The sequence below is a fragment of the Bubalus kerabau genome, chromosome 1, assembly GCF_029407905.1.
Source record: "Bubalus kerabau isolate K-KA32 ecotype Philippines breed swamp buffalo chromosome 1, PCC_UOA_SB_1v2, whole genome shotgun sequence".
Lineage (NCBI taxonomy): Eukaryota > Metazoa > Chordata > Mammalia > Artiodactyla > Bovidae > Bubalus > Bubalus kerabau.
The window spans coordinates 56,945,616-56,960,381 of record NC_073624.1 but is presented as its reverse complement, the minus strand read 5'-3'; the positions used below and the strand labels follow the sequence as shown (position 1 = coordinate 56,960,381).

Below are 14,766 nucleotides of genomic sequence, written 5' to 3'. Positions count from 1 at the left end.
TGAAAAAAATAAGTTGTAGGAGAGTAAGTACATCTAATACCATCACATTTTGCAAAGTTAAAATCGAAAGTATATATAAGCATAGGAACACGTGGAATGGTACAAAAACAGGTTAAGATGTTAACTTCAGGAAGGTGGTAAGTGGAAGAAAGAAGTCACTATTAATTTTCTTAACCTTTTATTTTAAAACAATTGTATATTCACATGTGGTCATAATAAACAGAACAGAGAGGTTCCATATACCTTTCCTGCAGTTTTCCCCCTGGTGGCAACATCTTATATAAACTTATTTCAATATCACAACTAGATAATTGACATCAGTACAATCTACCAATCTTATTCAGATTTACCAGTTTTACATCACTCATCTCTGTGTGTAAATGTATATGGATATATAGTTCTGTGCATTTTTATCTCATGTCTATTCACAACAATCACCAGAGTCAAGATACAGAGCTATTCCATCACTGCAAGGATCTCTGGTGCTACTTTCAGTAGCCATAGTCACCCTGCGGCTCTGCATTCCAACCCTAACTCTTGGCAACTACTAATCTTACACTCTGTTTTTACACTTTTGTCATTTCAAGAATATTATATACATGAAATTATACTGTACAGCGTTGGAGATTGACTTTTTCACACAACATAATTCCCTTGAGACCCATCTGAGTTGTGTGCATCAGTAACCCATTCTTTTTTATTTTGAATATATTTCTTTGTGTTGCTCCTGAGTAGTATTCCAAGGTAATGGATGGAGCAGTCTGTTTAGTCATTCACTTGTTGAAAGATATTTATGCTATTCCTAGTTTTTGGATATTATGAATAATGCTCTTATTAACATTCATGTACATAGCTTTCCATTTCTCTGAGGTAAATGCCTAAAAGCAGACTTGTTGGATTATATGATACGGGCATGTTCAGGTTGATAAGCTGTCAAATAGTTTTGCAGAGTGGTAGTGCCATTTTGTGAGTTTGAGTGAACTCTGGGAGTTGGTGATGGACAGGGAGGCCTGGCATGCTGCAGTTCATGGGGTCGCAAAGAGTTGGACACGACTGAGCGACTGAACTGAACTGAGTGCCGTTTTACATTCCCACAAGTATAGGTGATCCAGTGTCTCTGCATCCTCACCAACGTTTGATATTATCACTGATTTTTTGGTTTTTCCAGTTCGATAGGATGTAGTGATATCTACATGGTGATTTTAATTTGCATTTCCCTAGTGGCTAAGGATATTGATATGCTTATTTGCCATCTGCATATCATCTTTAGTGACATATATGTTCATTTCCTTGATCCATCTTCTAACTTGATTGTGATTGTTTCTTTATTGTTGAGTTTCAAGAATGCTTTATATATTTGGATATAAATCCTTTCACCTGCTTTGCAAGTATTTTCTCCCAGTCTGTAGCTTATCTTCCTTCACTTAAGATTTTTCACAGATCAGATGTTTTATATTTTGACGAGGTCCAGTTTATCAGCTTTTCCTTTTATGGATAATGCTTTTGATGTTGAGTCTAAGAACTTTTTTCCTAGCTGTAGTTCTTAAGTACTTCCTCCTATTTTTCTTAAAATCTTATCATTTTATGTTTTACATTTAAGTCCATGATCCATTTTGAGTTAGTTTTTATATAAGGTGTGAAGTTTAGATCAAGTTTCCTTTTTTGCCTCTAAATGTCCACTGCTCTGGCAGCATTTGTTGAAAAGGCTCTTCTTTCTCATTGAACCTCTTTTGCATCTGTGTCAAAAATCAGCTGGACATTAATGTGTGGGACTTTCTGGCTGTCTCTTCTGTTCCATTGATCTATGTGTCTCTTCTCCTCTGATGCCACACTGTCTTATTACTACAATAAAATGAATCAGGAAATCTTAAATCCTTCCACTGTGTTCTTTGTTTTCAAAATTGCTTCATCTATTCCTGGTCCTTTCTTCTTTTGTATAAATTTTAGAAGAAACTTGTCTACAAAAAAATCCTTGCTGGGATTTTGTTTTGAATTATATTAAATCTAAAGGTCAGTTTGGGGAGATTTGACAACTCCCTAAAGATACACAAAACTGTTAACTTTATTTACATCAGAAGGATGGTAAGAGGAAGAAAGAAGTGATTATTAGCTTTTAGATTATACACTTTTGCATTGTTTGAATTGTTAAAAAGGCTGTGGATTACTTTTTCGGTTTTATTAAAAATGATAGATACTCTTTGGAAGTTAAAGCAAAGTTTAGTTATTTGAAAGGATTCTGCTTACTCTTTTTTCAAATAGAAATTATCATTCCTAATAAATGGAAGCATATTAACTTAAAGCAAGTGCCACAGGTTCTGTGTTTTCTTTCTGTAAGAAAACTTCCATCACTAGGAAAATTTCTGTCACCCTGTAGAATAACTTGTCTTTGTCTGAATATTCCTGGTCACACTTCATCCACAAATTTATAGTGGAAATTAGAGAGGATAATAGATGTGAAAAGAGTCTTCAGAAGATAAATGTATTCTGTCATTTGACAAATACTTATCATATCAGGTACTGTTTGAGGCACTGGGATATAATAATGAAAAAGGGCTTCTTTGGAGGAGATGAGACTCTCAGTGGGGTAAGCTTGTGAGACAGGTAAATAAACAGGATAATTTTAGATAGTGATAAAAGAAAAAATAAAACAGGGTGTCGAGAGAGAGTTGATAGAGAACAGCACTCGTCCTGTCTGGAGAGGGGACCTTTGGTCCAATTGTAATGGTAAAAGGATCCAGCCTGGCAGAGAAAGGCTGGGTGAAAGGTTTTCCAGACAGAGAAGAGAGTTCCTGCAAAGACTGTAGGATGGGAATAAGCCTGTATGTTTGAGGAACTAAAGGAAAGCCTGTGCAGGTAAAGAGCATCGAGAAAGGAAGAGAGTGGAATTAGAGGAAATGAGAGAAGGAGACAAGGGTCAGATCATCCAAGGCCTTACAGGATGAGGTAAGAATTATGGATTTTATTGGAGGAGCTCATTGGCAGGTGTGATAAAGCAGGGGGATGACATAGCAACTAATGACTTACCTTTATAAAGCATCTCATTTTTTTTTTATTTGTAAGATTTTTTGCAGATTATTGAGTCATGGTTAGTACTAGAAAGACTGTATAAACAAGTTCTAAAACAACTTTTAGAAATTACCAATAAAATTAACTTGGTTTTTATCTATCGTAGTTTCCAAGCATTCAGTATCCTGATAAGTATGAAACAAAACAGAGTGCAACTTTTTCATTAACTTTAATGATAAAAAGGTGTAGGAATAGAAACCTGATATTCTACTTCAATTTCATAACAAGTTTACCAGACTGGTCATGGAAGGATAAATTATAATAGCAGATCATTTTATTTATTGTTTCTTTGACTTTCCTTTCTGTTAGATTCTGTCTTTGAAATAAGACTGAGGTAGAGTTCATTGGTAAACAAAAATACTGCCAAAGTAACAGGTACCTAAAACTGAGTGTCAAGTCAGAAAATATCATTGAGTAAACAGTTACCAGATTAAAGCAGCAGAGGAAGTAACTTCTAATACTGTCTGAGCCACCAGGGAAGCCCCTTAATCATTTTATCATGTTAAAAAGGAAAGGGGGCGATGGAAGAAGTCAGTTCATACCAATAAATTACCTTAAACACTTGTCCATCAGTAGTTCAAATTCAGAAGTAATACCTAAAACTGGAAGAGACTTGCTTTGCAAGTTATGAAGCAAATTAAAATAGAAAAAGAAAGCAGAACCAACAGGTTTGAAAAAAACCTTGTCACTGAAAATCAGTAAATGAGTCACATTTGTTTAGTTATTTGTATTCAACCATCAGCACCAATTCCCTCCTCCCTGCTATTCTCCACACATGGAAAGGAACCAAGTTTTAAAAATTAATTTAATTGAAGTATAGTTGTTTCACAATGTTGTTAGTTTCTATTGTACAGCAAAGTGAATCAGCTGTATGTATACATATATTCCCTCTTTTTTGGATTTCCTTCCTAATTAGGTCACCACGGAGCACTGAGTAGAGTTCCTTATGCTATACAGTAGGTTCTCACTAGTTGTCTATTTTATACATAGTATCAGTGGAGGAACCAATTTTATTTTGAATTTCAGAGGGCAAAAGCAATTATCTCCTTTCTTATTTTAAATATTTATCTTTTCTTCTTTCAGATCCTATATAAGGCAGAAGACGACGAAATCCAAGGAAGGAAAGGAACAGATCTCGGTGTTGGAACATCTTTTATCTATAATTCAGTCACCCCCGAATCAAGATACTACTTACCTTTCATGTTCTTGGGCGGCCCTTGTTGTGTTACCTCATATTAGGTGAGAAAATCAACTGTGTTTAATTGTGAAAAGTATTTTAGCAAACTGATGAAAATATTTAATAGTCATTTTTTTGCTATTTCATGAAAAAGTTGTTGAATGCCAGTTTGAGCGTTTCCGTTTTTCTCTCCACTTCTTGGACAGGCCCCTGGAGAAAGAGAAGGTGATACCACTAGTCACCTACTTCATCGAGTCACTCTTCATGACTGTTGACAGAGGGAGCTTTGGAAAAGGTCAGTTACAATCACCATTTGTTCTCTTGTCTGTCTTTCCTGGCGCACCCAGAGGAACTGTAAACACATGGGTACCAGAGAATAGTACCGTCGTTGTATTCTGGCAGAACCCCCCCGAGTATAAATAGGGAAGAAAGAGGCTGAGATGTAATTACGAGGGCTCCACCTCGTAATCAGGTCAGGATGGTCTGAATATTTGCCTGAGTAAATTCAGTAATGCTACTGTCAAAGAAATGAGATAGAACTTCGAGTACCAGCTTGTGTCTTATTCGCATTTTCTATGCCCAGGCCAGCCCCAGTACACTTGTCCTTCAGCATTTACTTATTCTGAGCAAGACACTCTCTTGTACCCGCTCCAGCTACCCTTACATATGTGTCCCTTCCGCCTGGAGTCCTTTCTAGGTCTGTCATCATTCAGTGAACTCTTACTTAGCTTTCAAAACAACACCAGCACAGTATCTCTAGGAAGGCCTTCAACTCATCCAGGCAGAATTAGATTGCCCTGTCCCAAACACCATTCCTGTTGTATACATGTCCATCTCTCCCTACTCCCTGATAACAGCAGTTTAAAAGTAGGCATTTTGATCAAAAGAAGGTAAGTATTAAAATTTTGCTACAATTAAAAAATAAATAAAAATAGGTATTTTGTTTTATTCTAGCTCAGTATTTTTTTCCTAATCTGTATATATGGTAGTCACTCATTTAAATATTAATGTACTATGTTCTGTGTTTAGTATCTATTTAGATACTAAACAGACATGTTTAGAGAATTTCCAGTGCTCAGTAGCCACGTGTGGCTAGTGACTGCCATATTGGATTGTGGCTACACATCAGCACATGTATAGAGCATTTCTACCATTGTGGAAGGTTCTACTGGATAGCCTTGTTCTAAGGCTAGAGCAGAGGTCAGCAATTTTTTTGTGTAAAGGACCACACAGTAAAGATTTTAGCTTTTGTGGGCCACATTCAGTCTTCAGTCTTTGTGGCATATTCTGTTTATTTGTTGTTTTAAACAACCCTTTAAAAATGGGAAAAGCATTCTCATTTTGTTGCCCATACAAAACCAGGGTTGCCATTGCCTTCTCCATATAAAATCAGACTACCTACACAATCTGACGTGGGGGTCATAGTTTGCCAACCTTTGATCTAGATTTAGATGATTAACTAACATAAATTGAGTGGATTATAGATGGTAGCCATTAGATATGTGTTTTCTTATAAATTGGAGTCATAAAATCAACTTGAGTTTTATACAAAGATAATTTCTTAGCTTTTAGAAAGTCTAAGTCTGTTCTCCTCAAAAATTCTAATTTTGATAATGCCAGTCAGTAGAACCATTGAATTTTCTCATCTCAGTTGAAGGGAACATATATTTTTACTCTCTATTTCTGAATATATTTTTCTCTTAAGAAAGTTAAAGACTTGAAACCTCTTTCAGTTCCTTTCTGTTATATTCTGACATTTGACAGAAAATCCTTTAGAAGGCACAGATTCACTTTAATTTAGGAACTCTGTATAAATACCAAGTGGTAGATAAATGAGAGGTCTGATAGTTATTGTATCAAAGAAATAAATAATGTGATCTCTCCTGTTTTTCTGCCTTTAGGAAACTTATTTGTTCTTTGTCAAGCTGTAAATACTCTGCTAGGTTTGGAAGAATCTTCTGAACTTCTTCGTTTGGTTCCTGTGGAACGTGTGAAGAACTTAGTACTGTGAGTAGACATACCTTCCATTCAGCCTAATGAATCAGATATAAAGGCTTCTGTGTTTGTGAAATCTTGAATCTGTTTTTTACCTGAGCTGTATTCACATAGCAAATTTATTATCAATTTAAATACTTCAGTTAAAATAAGAACATTTCAGATACAGTCTTTGAAGATGATTCATCTTTGTAAAAGGTATTGTATTGTGCATGTAAATTTATAGTGTCACAGAGTGTTGTGGGTATATAATGTCAGTCACATGACATTGCACAGTGGTTCCAGCGTTTACATTTCTGCTTCTTTCACCATCTTTCTCAGCTTGACACATTTCACAAACTCCCCTGTGGTCCTTCACTATATACCAAACAATTCAGTTTTTGGTCTCTTAAGTTTATTTTGATTTGAGTCGTAACACAGGGCCGTTACTGGGAGCCATTCAGCTTAGCACTCCTTCTAAAGATCAGGCTGTTTGAAATTCTTGTAGTTTGCTTCCATTTCCAGAGTCTAATCCAATTTATCTCCATGCTTTTAAAAATATATTTGTTCATTTACTTCATTCAATAAATAGTTATTGCTTTTCTCATATACCAGACCCTATTCTAGGCACTGGGAGACACAGTGTATGAAACACAAAATTCCCTGCCGTCATGGTGCTAACACACTAGTCAACTACATATTTTAAAATATGTAGCCTGTTGGACAGTAGTAAAGTTGGGGATAGGGCGAGTCTGGAGGTTGGGAACAATAGGATTTTTAACTAGGGAAGTCCTTACGAAGAAGGGGACATTTGAGCAGAATCACAGAAGCAGTGAGGGAGTAAGCCATGGGGATGTCAGGGGCCTGGGGGAGATGTGAGTGCTGGGGCTCCATGCAAGTGCCTGACTAGAGCATCAGGGAGCCACTGTCCCTGAGCGGAGCTAGGAGTGGTGGTAGGCGAGGTGGAGGTGGCGGGCAGAGCTTGACCTCTGGCCATCGCAGGGCCTGGGCTTTTACTCGGGAGTGAAAGGGAAAGCCCTGGGTTTGTTTTTTTTTTTTTTTTTTTTTTTTTTGATAGGGGAGTGACTCAGGCTGAAGCAGGATCACTCCAGCTGCTATATTGAGAAGAGACTGAAGGAGGATAAAAGAGACCAGTTTGGAGACTTACTGCAATAATACAATCTGGGCAAGGCAGCCCTGTCTCTACTGTTAATTGAATTGCCTTAAATTCCTTTAAGGAGAGAATTTGCTGTCATCCTACTTATCATATTACATATGTTGCCCCCTAACCACTGTTTCTTTAAAATCATCAAACTTCTCACACTGTGTTCTTTAGTGGGAAAAATTTAAGGCATCTGTGGAGGTTTTGAAACAGAAAGGCACTCATAACAGAGTAGGGTTTGTCTGTCCCCTTCAGAAGGCCAGCTGGTCTCCCAGGCAGGTGCTCTTAGCCTTGGAGGTCTGGAAACCTCTAACAGGAATGGATCAGCTTGGAGGGTGGCGGTGAAAACTCCAGTTGTAAAAGTTGTAGGTGGAGGCCTCTGTGCTGGATGTGGGCTGGTTGTTGGTTAAGCCAGAGGTTTCACAGCCACGACAATCTGGATTTGAACCTTGTCTCTACTACTTACCAGCTCGATAGCCTTGAGTTAGTTCATCTCCACTTTATTCTCAAAAGGGAATAGCAGTATTTCCCTTTTAGAGATTGAATCAAACCCTGAGTGCAGTGATAACTATGCAAATTGCATTTATTGTATTTTTATTTTGTGCTGGTCTTTCTTCTGAGTACTTTCTGTATGTTAATTAATGCAATCTTCACAACCCCCTGAACTGGAGGTACTGTTCACATTATAATATGGGAGAATTAAAGCTCTTAAATAAATTCAGGGGCTTCCCTGGTGGATCAGCGATAAAGAATGCGCCTGCCAATACAGGAGACACGGGTTTGATCCCCTGATATGGGGATGTCCCAAATGCTGTGGAGCAACTAAGCCGGTGAGCCACAGCTACTGAGCCTGTGCTCTGGAGCCCGGAAACTGCGATTACTGAAGCCCACATGCCCTAGAGCCTATTGCTCCACAAGAGAAACCACCGTAATGAGAAGCCTGCGCACCACAGCTAGGGTAGCCCATTCTCCACAACTAGAGAAAAGTCCGTGCAATAGTGAAGACCCAGCACAACCCAAAAAACGTTCTTAAGTAAGTCCAGACTCCTAGGTGCTCAGTACCCACTGCTGCCCTGTTGGGACCACCGTCTCTCATCTGACGACAACAGTAGCTTCCTAACAAGGTTCCTTGCTTCCATCCTGGCCCTGCTGCTGTCCGTTTTGTACCCATCAACAGCAGTTCTTTTCAGTTGGAAGAGTACATGTCACTCTTTTGCCAACAACCCTCTGGCACTGAATATTAGCCAGGGGCGATTCTGGAGACGTTTTGATTGTCACAACTGGGGGCTGCCAGTGGGGTCTGGTGGGTAGAGGAGCGTCCTGCAGTGCACAGGACGGGCCCACAACGAAGTCCCTGGTCCACACGACAGTGGAGCCACTGTTGAGAAACCCTGCTCTCATGGTATCCAGCTCCCGCGGGATGAAGTCCACAGTCCTCACGGTGTTCCTTGGGGCTCTGTAATCTTAGCCCTGGCTTCTGACCTCATCCCCCATCACTCCTCGTTCTGTCTGTTCCAGCTGGAGTGGCTGCCTCAATTCTGCTCACAGAGGCAGGCACACTTGTCTGGGCATTGGCATTGCTGTTCCCTGTGGAATGCTTTTCTTCCAGGTGTCCTGCAGCTCACTTTTTGACGTCCTTCAGTTTCTGCCTTCCGTGACCACCCCTCACCCTCCCCCTCTCCCCCACACCAGTCTTCTCAGTCCAGCCTCCTTTCCCCAGTTTGTTTTTGTCCACCATCCTCACCACTGTCATTAATTATTTACTTGTGGGCTACATTCTGCTATTAGAAAAAGGGACTTTTTCCATGGTTTCCTGTTATATCTAGGAAAAGTCACTGGTACATGGTAGACACTCAATACATATTTGTTGGAGGATAGTACACAGTGGTTAAGTGGCTTATTCAGGGTTCCATCTCTGATGCAGATGGGCTGACTACCCTACCCCAGAGCTGGTGTGGCGGCCCCTGCTCTGTACCTCTTCCCTCATAACTCAGTGCCTGGCACATGGAAAACACCCCACAAATATAACATATCCTCTCGTATGTCATTGTCATTTATTGCTGAAAAGACAGCACTGGACTTTAGTCACAATACAGTATTATAATCCTGTCTCTGCCTCCACTTGGCTGTGTGTCCTTGAGCTTGTGACTCACTATTGCTGAGCCTCAGATTCTTCATGTCTTAAGTGATGCTAAATGTCCACATATAATTTTTACCTGTTCTGTCTTATATTTCCATCAGTGATAATCTTCTGTGGTTTCTAGTATAGCCTGACTTCTTTGGGGTGTGTGGCACACTTGGGGTCTAATAAATATCTTGTTGCAGAACGTTTCCTTTGGAGCCGTCTGTGTTGCTGTTGGCTGATCTCTATTATCAGAGATTATCCTTATGTGGCTGCAGGGGGCCACTTTCAGAGGAGGCTTTAATGGAGTTATTTCCCAAGTTACAAGCAAACATTTCGACTGGTATATCCAAGGTACTGTGGTTTTGTGGTGTATTCTCTGCCTCTCATCTTTTGTTTTTATTTGTATTGCCAGGGGTTGTCGAGCTCCTTAATCAGAAAATGCTGCTTTGAGGTGGTTTCTGTTTAAAGCCGTGATTCCTAAACACTGACCTACAAGCTGATTACAGCAGGATTAATTAGGGAGCTTTCTAAAGATATAGATTCTGGCTCCCCACAGCCCCAAGTTCTGATTCAGCAGGCATAGGGTGGAAGTAAAATATCTACATGATTTTTCAAAGACTTCTAGGTGATTCTGCTGCTCATTAAGGTATATAGAAATACCGGAACACGTTATTTGTAAATAAGGATCACTAATTTCAATGGAATTAGAAGTTCAGTCAGAATCTTTGCACTTATTTATAGAGATGCTTATAGTGTCATAGTTCAAAGGAACAACGTGGTTTTATGAGCATGGTTTTATGGTTTCGTTATCTTCTCAGTCTAGTCTGGTCATTAATTGTCCCATGGACCATTTGAGTAAGGTGTTGGTTGGTGTTAGAATATGAAATAAGAAATAGAATAAACATGTATTACTCTGACAAGTGGTAGGTGTATCGTTTATAATTCCATGAAACTTAACTCGAGCTCTCATTGACTCGATCAGTTTCTTCTTGCATTTCAACTTTGGAGTTTGAAACATGCTTTTTAATTCCTGTAGATTCGACTTTTGACAATAAGGATCCTAAACCACTTTGAGGTTCAGCTTCCGGAATTAATGGAGGTATTTTAACTGTTCATTTTGGATAACTTTAAAAAAAAGTAATATGATATTATTTTTCCTAAAATGATAATTTTGCAGAAAATTCAAATACTATGTAAATATCTATCACAAAATTTGAAGAAAAAAAAATTGTAATTCTTTTTCCCACCCCTTCAGTAAGGCCATCACTGAAAATCCAGTTACTTGGTGACTGTTAGACTTTTGTACATACGTATATAATTTAGTACATACTTAGATAATTTAAACAAATGGTGTCACACAGGGTTTTCCATATCAGTTCCTCCAGCCCTACCTCATTTCTTTTGAAGTTTGAATACTGCCCCACAGTTTAAAATGTTGTATTTAACCAATTCTCTCTCGGTAGATGTTTAGGTGGGTTATTGGTAGTCTTCATCATTTCCAATAATACTGCTGTATACATCCTTACACAGGTATCTGTACAGTAACACAAATGATTGCTTCCAGAAGTAGAAATTACTTCTACTTAGAATTGTATAGTGAAAGTATATATATACATTTGCTTTATTTTGACAAATGTTGCCAGTCTAGAGATTTTTTTTTTTACTTTTCATGCCTGTGCTAGACCTTAAACATAAATTACTGACCAAAAAGTAAGTAGTGTGAAGAAGAAAGAATCATTTACTCCAAAAATGTGTTACTTATTTAATTTAAAACATTAATATATGCCAGTTTTTATCTTTTAGACTTCTGTGCACATTTGATACTCTTTTTGGAAAATAAAAACACTGACGTTCCTCTTGGTTTCCTGTGGTTGTTCAGGATGATGGGCTCTCAGAGCATCAGTCTGTCTTTGCTATACTGCGCCAGGCAGAACTCGTGCCAGCCACTGTGAACGATTTCAGAGAGAAGCTTCTTCATTTGAGAAAACTCAGGCATGATGTAGTGCAGTCTGCAGTCCCTGATGGGCCGTTACAGGAGGTAAAACACTTTCTTTTTATTATTTAATTTATACTTTAAGATCTGCCTCACTAGCTTTTTTTATAAAAGGGAAGTATACCAAGTAGAAAAGTGGAGAGAATTTTTTTAAAAAAAGAATTTTTAAAAAAGAATTTAAATAAATTCCCAGCTCTGTTCAGTGTTCTGAGATAAATGACTCTGCAGCCTTTTCAATAGCAACAATACTCTATTATCCTCCCTTCTCCTGAGTGTGTATAGTATGTGGGAATAAGGGAGCTTCCCTGGTGGCTCAGATGGTAAAGAATCCACATGCAATGCAGGAGACCTGGGTTTGATCCCTGGGTTGGGAAGATCCCCTGGAGGAGGGCATGGCAACCCACTCCAGTATTCTTGCCTGGAGAATCCCCATAGACAGAGGAGCCTGGTGGGCTACAGTCCATGAGGTCTGAAAGAGTCGGACACAACTGAGCGACTAAGCACACACACGTGTGAGGATAAATAGTAAGTAGGTGGCAGCAGGAGGAGCAATGTCCAATTAACAGCCAGATACAAAGAATTGAGGCTTTCAAATTGTGGTGCTGGAGAAGACTCTTGAGAGTCTCTTGGTTGGATGGCATCACCAACTCAATGGTCATGAGTTTGAGTAAACTCCAAGAGATAGTGAAGGACAGGGAAGCCTGGTGTGCTGCAGTTCATGGGGTTGCAGAGAGTTGGACACAACTTAGCAACTGAATAGCAACTCACCTCCAGATTTTTTCAATGCAGCAGGATGTTAGCCCTCTACCTTTTCTACGAGGCATTTTCTGTCCATGACCCTTGATGATACATCATGATCCCTTTGGGAAGAAGGCCAGTGGAGGCATTCCCCTTTCTGTCAGAGCAGTTCTGTTCCTAACTTGTTTGTATGTCCTATGTTATGTTTCACTTGGAAAAGGGTTCTGCTGCTAAAGTAGATACAAGCAGCACCCCCCAATAACAGTGAAACTACTGTGTTACATGATGCTTCCTGAGCACACGGGGATGCTGGTGACAGTGGTTGTCATTCCAAAAGGGACTGAGAAGACTTTAGATCCTCTGAACTAAATTCTTGATGTATAGTCTTAAGAGCTCATATCTGTTCATGAAGCCTCAGCTGCCACTCACAGAGTACTGTGCTGGGTTCTTAGGCACCTGTACTTTGCTGATTACTGTTCACATTTTGTCTTGTCAGGTGATGGCAATGTTTGTTAGGAATGAGTTTAATCATGAGTCAAATCTGTTTATTCAGATACATTCTTCCTGCATAAACATCTGGAGTGGGTTTGAATACTATGTTTGCTTTAGTGATTCTTTTCTGTTGAATAGCCAGTGACATTTTGGGGAGAGGAGGAAAATTACTGTAACTGAAATCTGAATTGGTACCTAGAAGTTTTTTTTCTTAAAACACAAGCTTCCTTCCAAACCTCAGGTTGTCCTAAGTCAGGATATTTGCATTTTGATGCTGATCTGAACTAGTTCTCTATGATTGCAGGTGCCACTTCGTTATTTATTAGGCATGTTGTATGTAAACTTCAGTGCTCTCTGGGATCCTGTTATTGAACTCATAAGGTAAGCCTGGGTGAAATGGATGAAGCTGTTGTGCTTTCATTACTGCAGAATGATGGAGCCAGTATTGTCCTCCAGGGCATGATTTAAATGACTGGATGTGTATAGTATTTATAGTTACCTTAAAGACATTGTGGGACAAGGTGAAGAAAAGATAAACATTAATTATTCTGTCTGATACCAAGTGTTTGACAAGTCAGGTGTTTTATATATGTTTCTCTGTGCTTTGAAATCACTTTGAGGAACTTTCTCTTTTTACTTTATGTTGCATGTCTATATTATTGAATTTTTTATAGTAACAGTAATATAATAATAAAAGTAAAAATTATAATATATAATTTTATTTATATATAAAATCATTGAGCCAAACTTTAATTTAAAAATAAGGACTTCTTAAAACCTTCGCTATCAAGTATCCAAAACCCTTTAATTCTAAAGAACTGTCATAATCATATGAAAAATGCATATGTTGTGTCTCATTTGTAGAAATCTATTCTTTTGTAGGCATTTGTCTTCAGGTGGTCTACCCTATTTGTCAGATTGGAAATATGTTATGTGTGCCCTCTCAAAAGCCTAACTATTAGTTCTAAGTAGTGCAAGCATTTTGAAAAATAAGTATAAAAGTTGCTTATGACTCACATTCAGGGATAACTTAATATTTTAATTATATCCTTTTTTACTTTTTTTTCCCCTATGAGATCTCTCAAAATAAGACCTATATCACATATTTGTTTTATGATCTTTACTCTTAGTTCTTATGCACATGAAATGGAAAATAAGCAGTTTTGGAAAGTCTACTATGAGCATCTAGAAAAAGCAGCTACACATGCTGGTATGTAAAGGAATTTAAGGAAGAGAACTGAGGAGTGGGGGGAATGATTGTTTATTAATTATTTTTTGGCCACACTGTAAGGCTTGCAAGATCTTAGTTCTTGAACCAGGGGTTGAACCTGTTCTACCTGCAGTGGAAGGGCAGAGTCCTGACCACTAGACAGCCAGGGAATTCCCTAATTTATGTTGCTTAATTACTCATGAAATTGGGAAACAGAAATGAGAAATAAATTATCTTTAATAACCTTTGGATACGGTTTATTGTTTGCTTGTATTACTAGAGAAGGAAATTTCCCCACTGGAAGACATACATAGATGTTATTAGTAACATTTCTCTACTGGTTATGATGACCTTTTTTCTTTCAGAGAAAGAACTGCAGAATGACACAAGAGATGAGGAGAAGTCTATTGGAGATGCAAATTGGGAGCAGACTCAGGAAGGAAACGTTGGAGCTCTTTATCACAAGCAGTTGACATTGAAAACTGACCTTCAGGAAAGACTGGACCACACCAATTTCCGTTTTTTGCTCTGGCGAGCTCTGGCAAAATTCCCAGAAAGGGTAGAGCCACGGTCCAGGGAGCTTTCCCCACTTTTCTTGAGATTTATCAAGTAAGTGTTCTTTCCTAGGAATATGTCCCTAGTAGGGTGTGAGGAAGAGAAGGTACAAAGTGAAATTCCCAGATTGGCTGAGTCCTTACATCTATCATCTTTTCAAATCACTAGCACATCTCTAAAGCACTGGCTCTATGAATAACAAATAAACTAGTTTAGTTCACTTGTTCTTACATGAATCAAAATCTAACCAGCTCATAAATGGTGTTAATAAAAA

The 14,766-nt window shown here is 38.5% G+C and overlaps 1 protein-coding gene across 1 annotated transcript in view; it reads left to right on the top strand.

Moving 5' to 3' along the window:
• The window catches only part of UTP20 (UTP20 small subunit processome component), an 86,892-nt gene that overhangs the window by 11,072 nt on the left and 61,054 nt on the right, over nucleotides 1-14,766 (top strand). Inside the window, exons 13-21 of the mRNA XM_055575735.1 lie at nucleotides 4,150-4,305; nucleotides 4,450-4,538; nucleotides 6,145-6,250; nucleotides 9,705-9,855; nucleotides 10,541-10,603; nucleotides 11,384-11,542; nucleotides 13,032-13,108; nucleotides 13,858-13,937; nucleotides 14,303-14,546. Of these exons, the coding sequence (XP_055431710.1) occupies nucleotides 4,150-4,305; nucleotides 4,450-4,538; nucleotides 6,145-6,250; nucleotides 9,705-9,855; nucleotides 10,541-10,603; nucleotides 11,384-11,542; nucleotides 13,032-13,108; nucleotides 13,858-13,937; nucleotides 14,303-14,546 (1,125 nt within the window). The remainder of the gene's footprint in view (nucleotides 1-4,149; nucleotides 4,306-4,449; nucleotides 4,539-6,144; nucleotides 6,251-9,704; nucleotides 9,856-10,540; nucleotides 10,604-11,383; nucleotides 11,543-13,031; nucleotides 13,109-13,857; nucleotides 13,938-14,302; nucleotides 14,547-14,766) is intronic.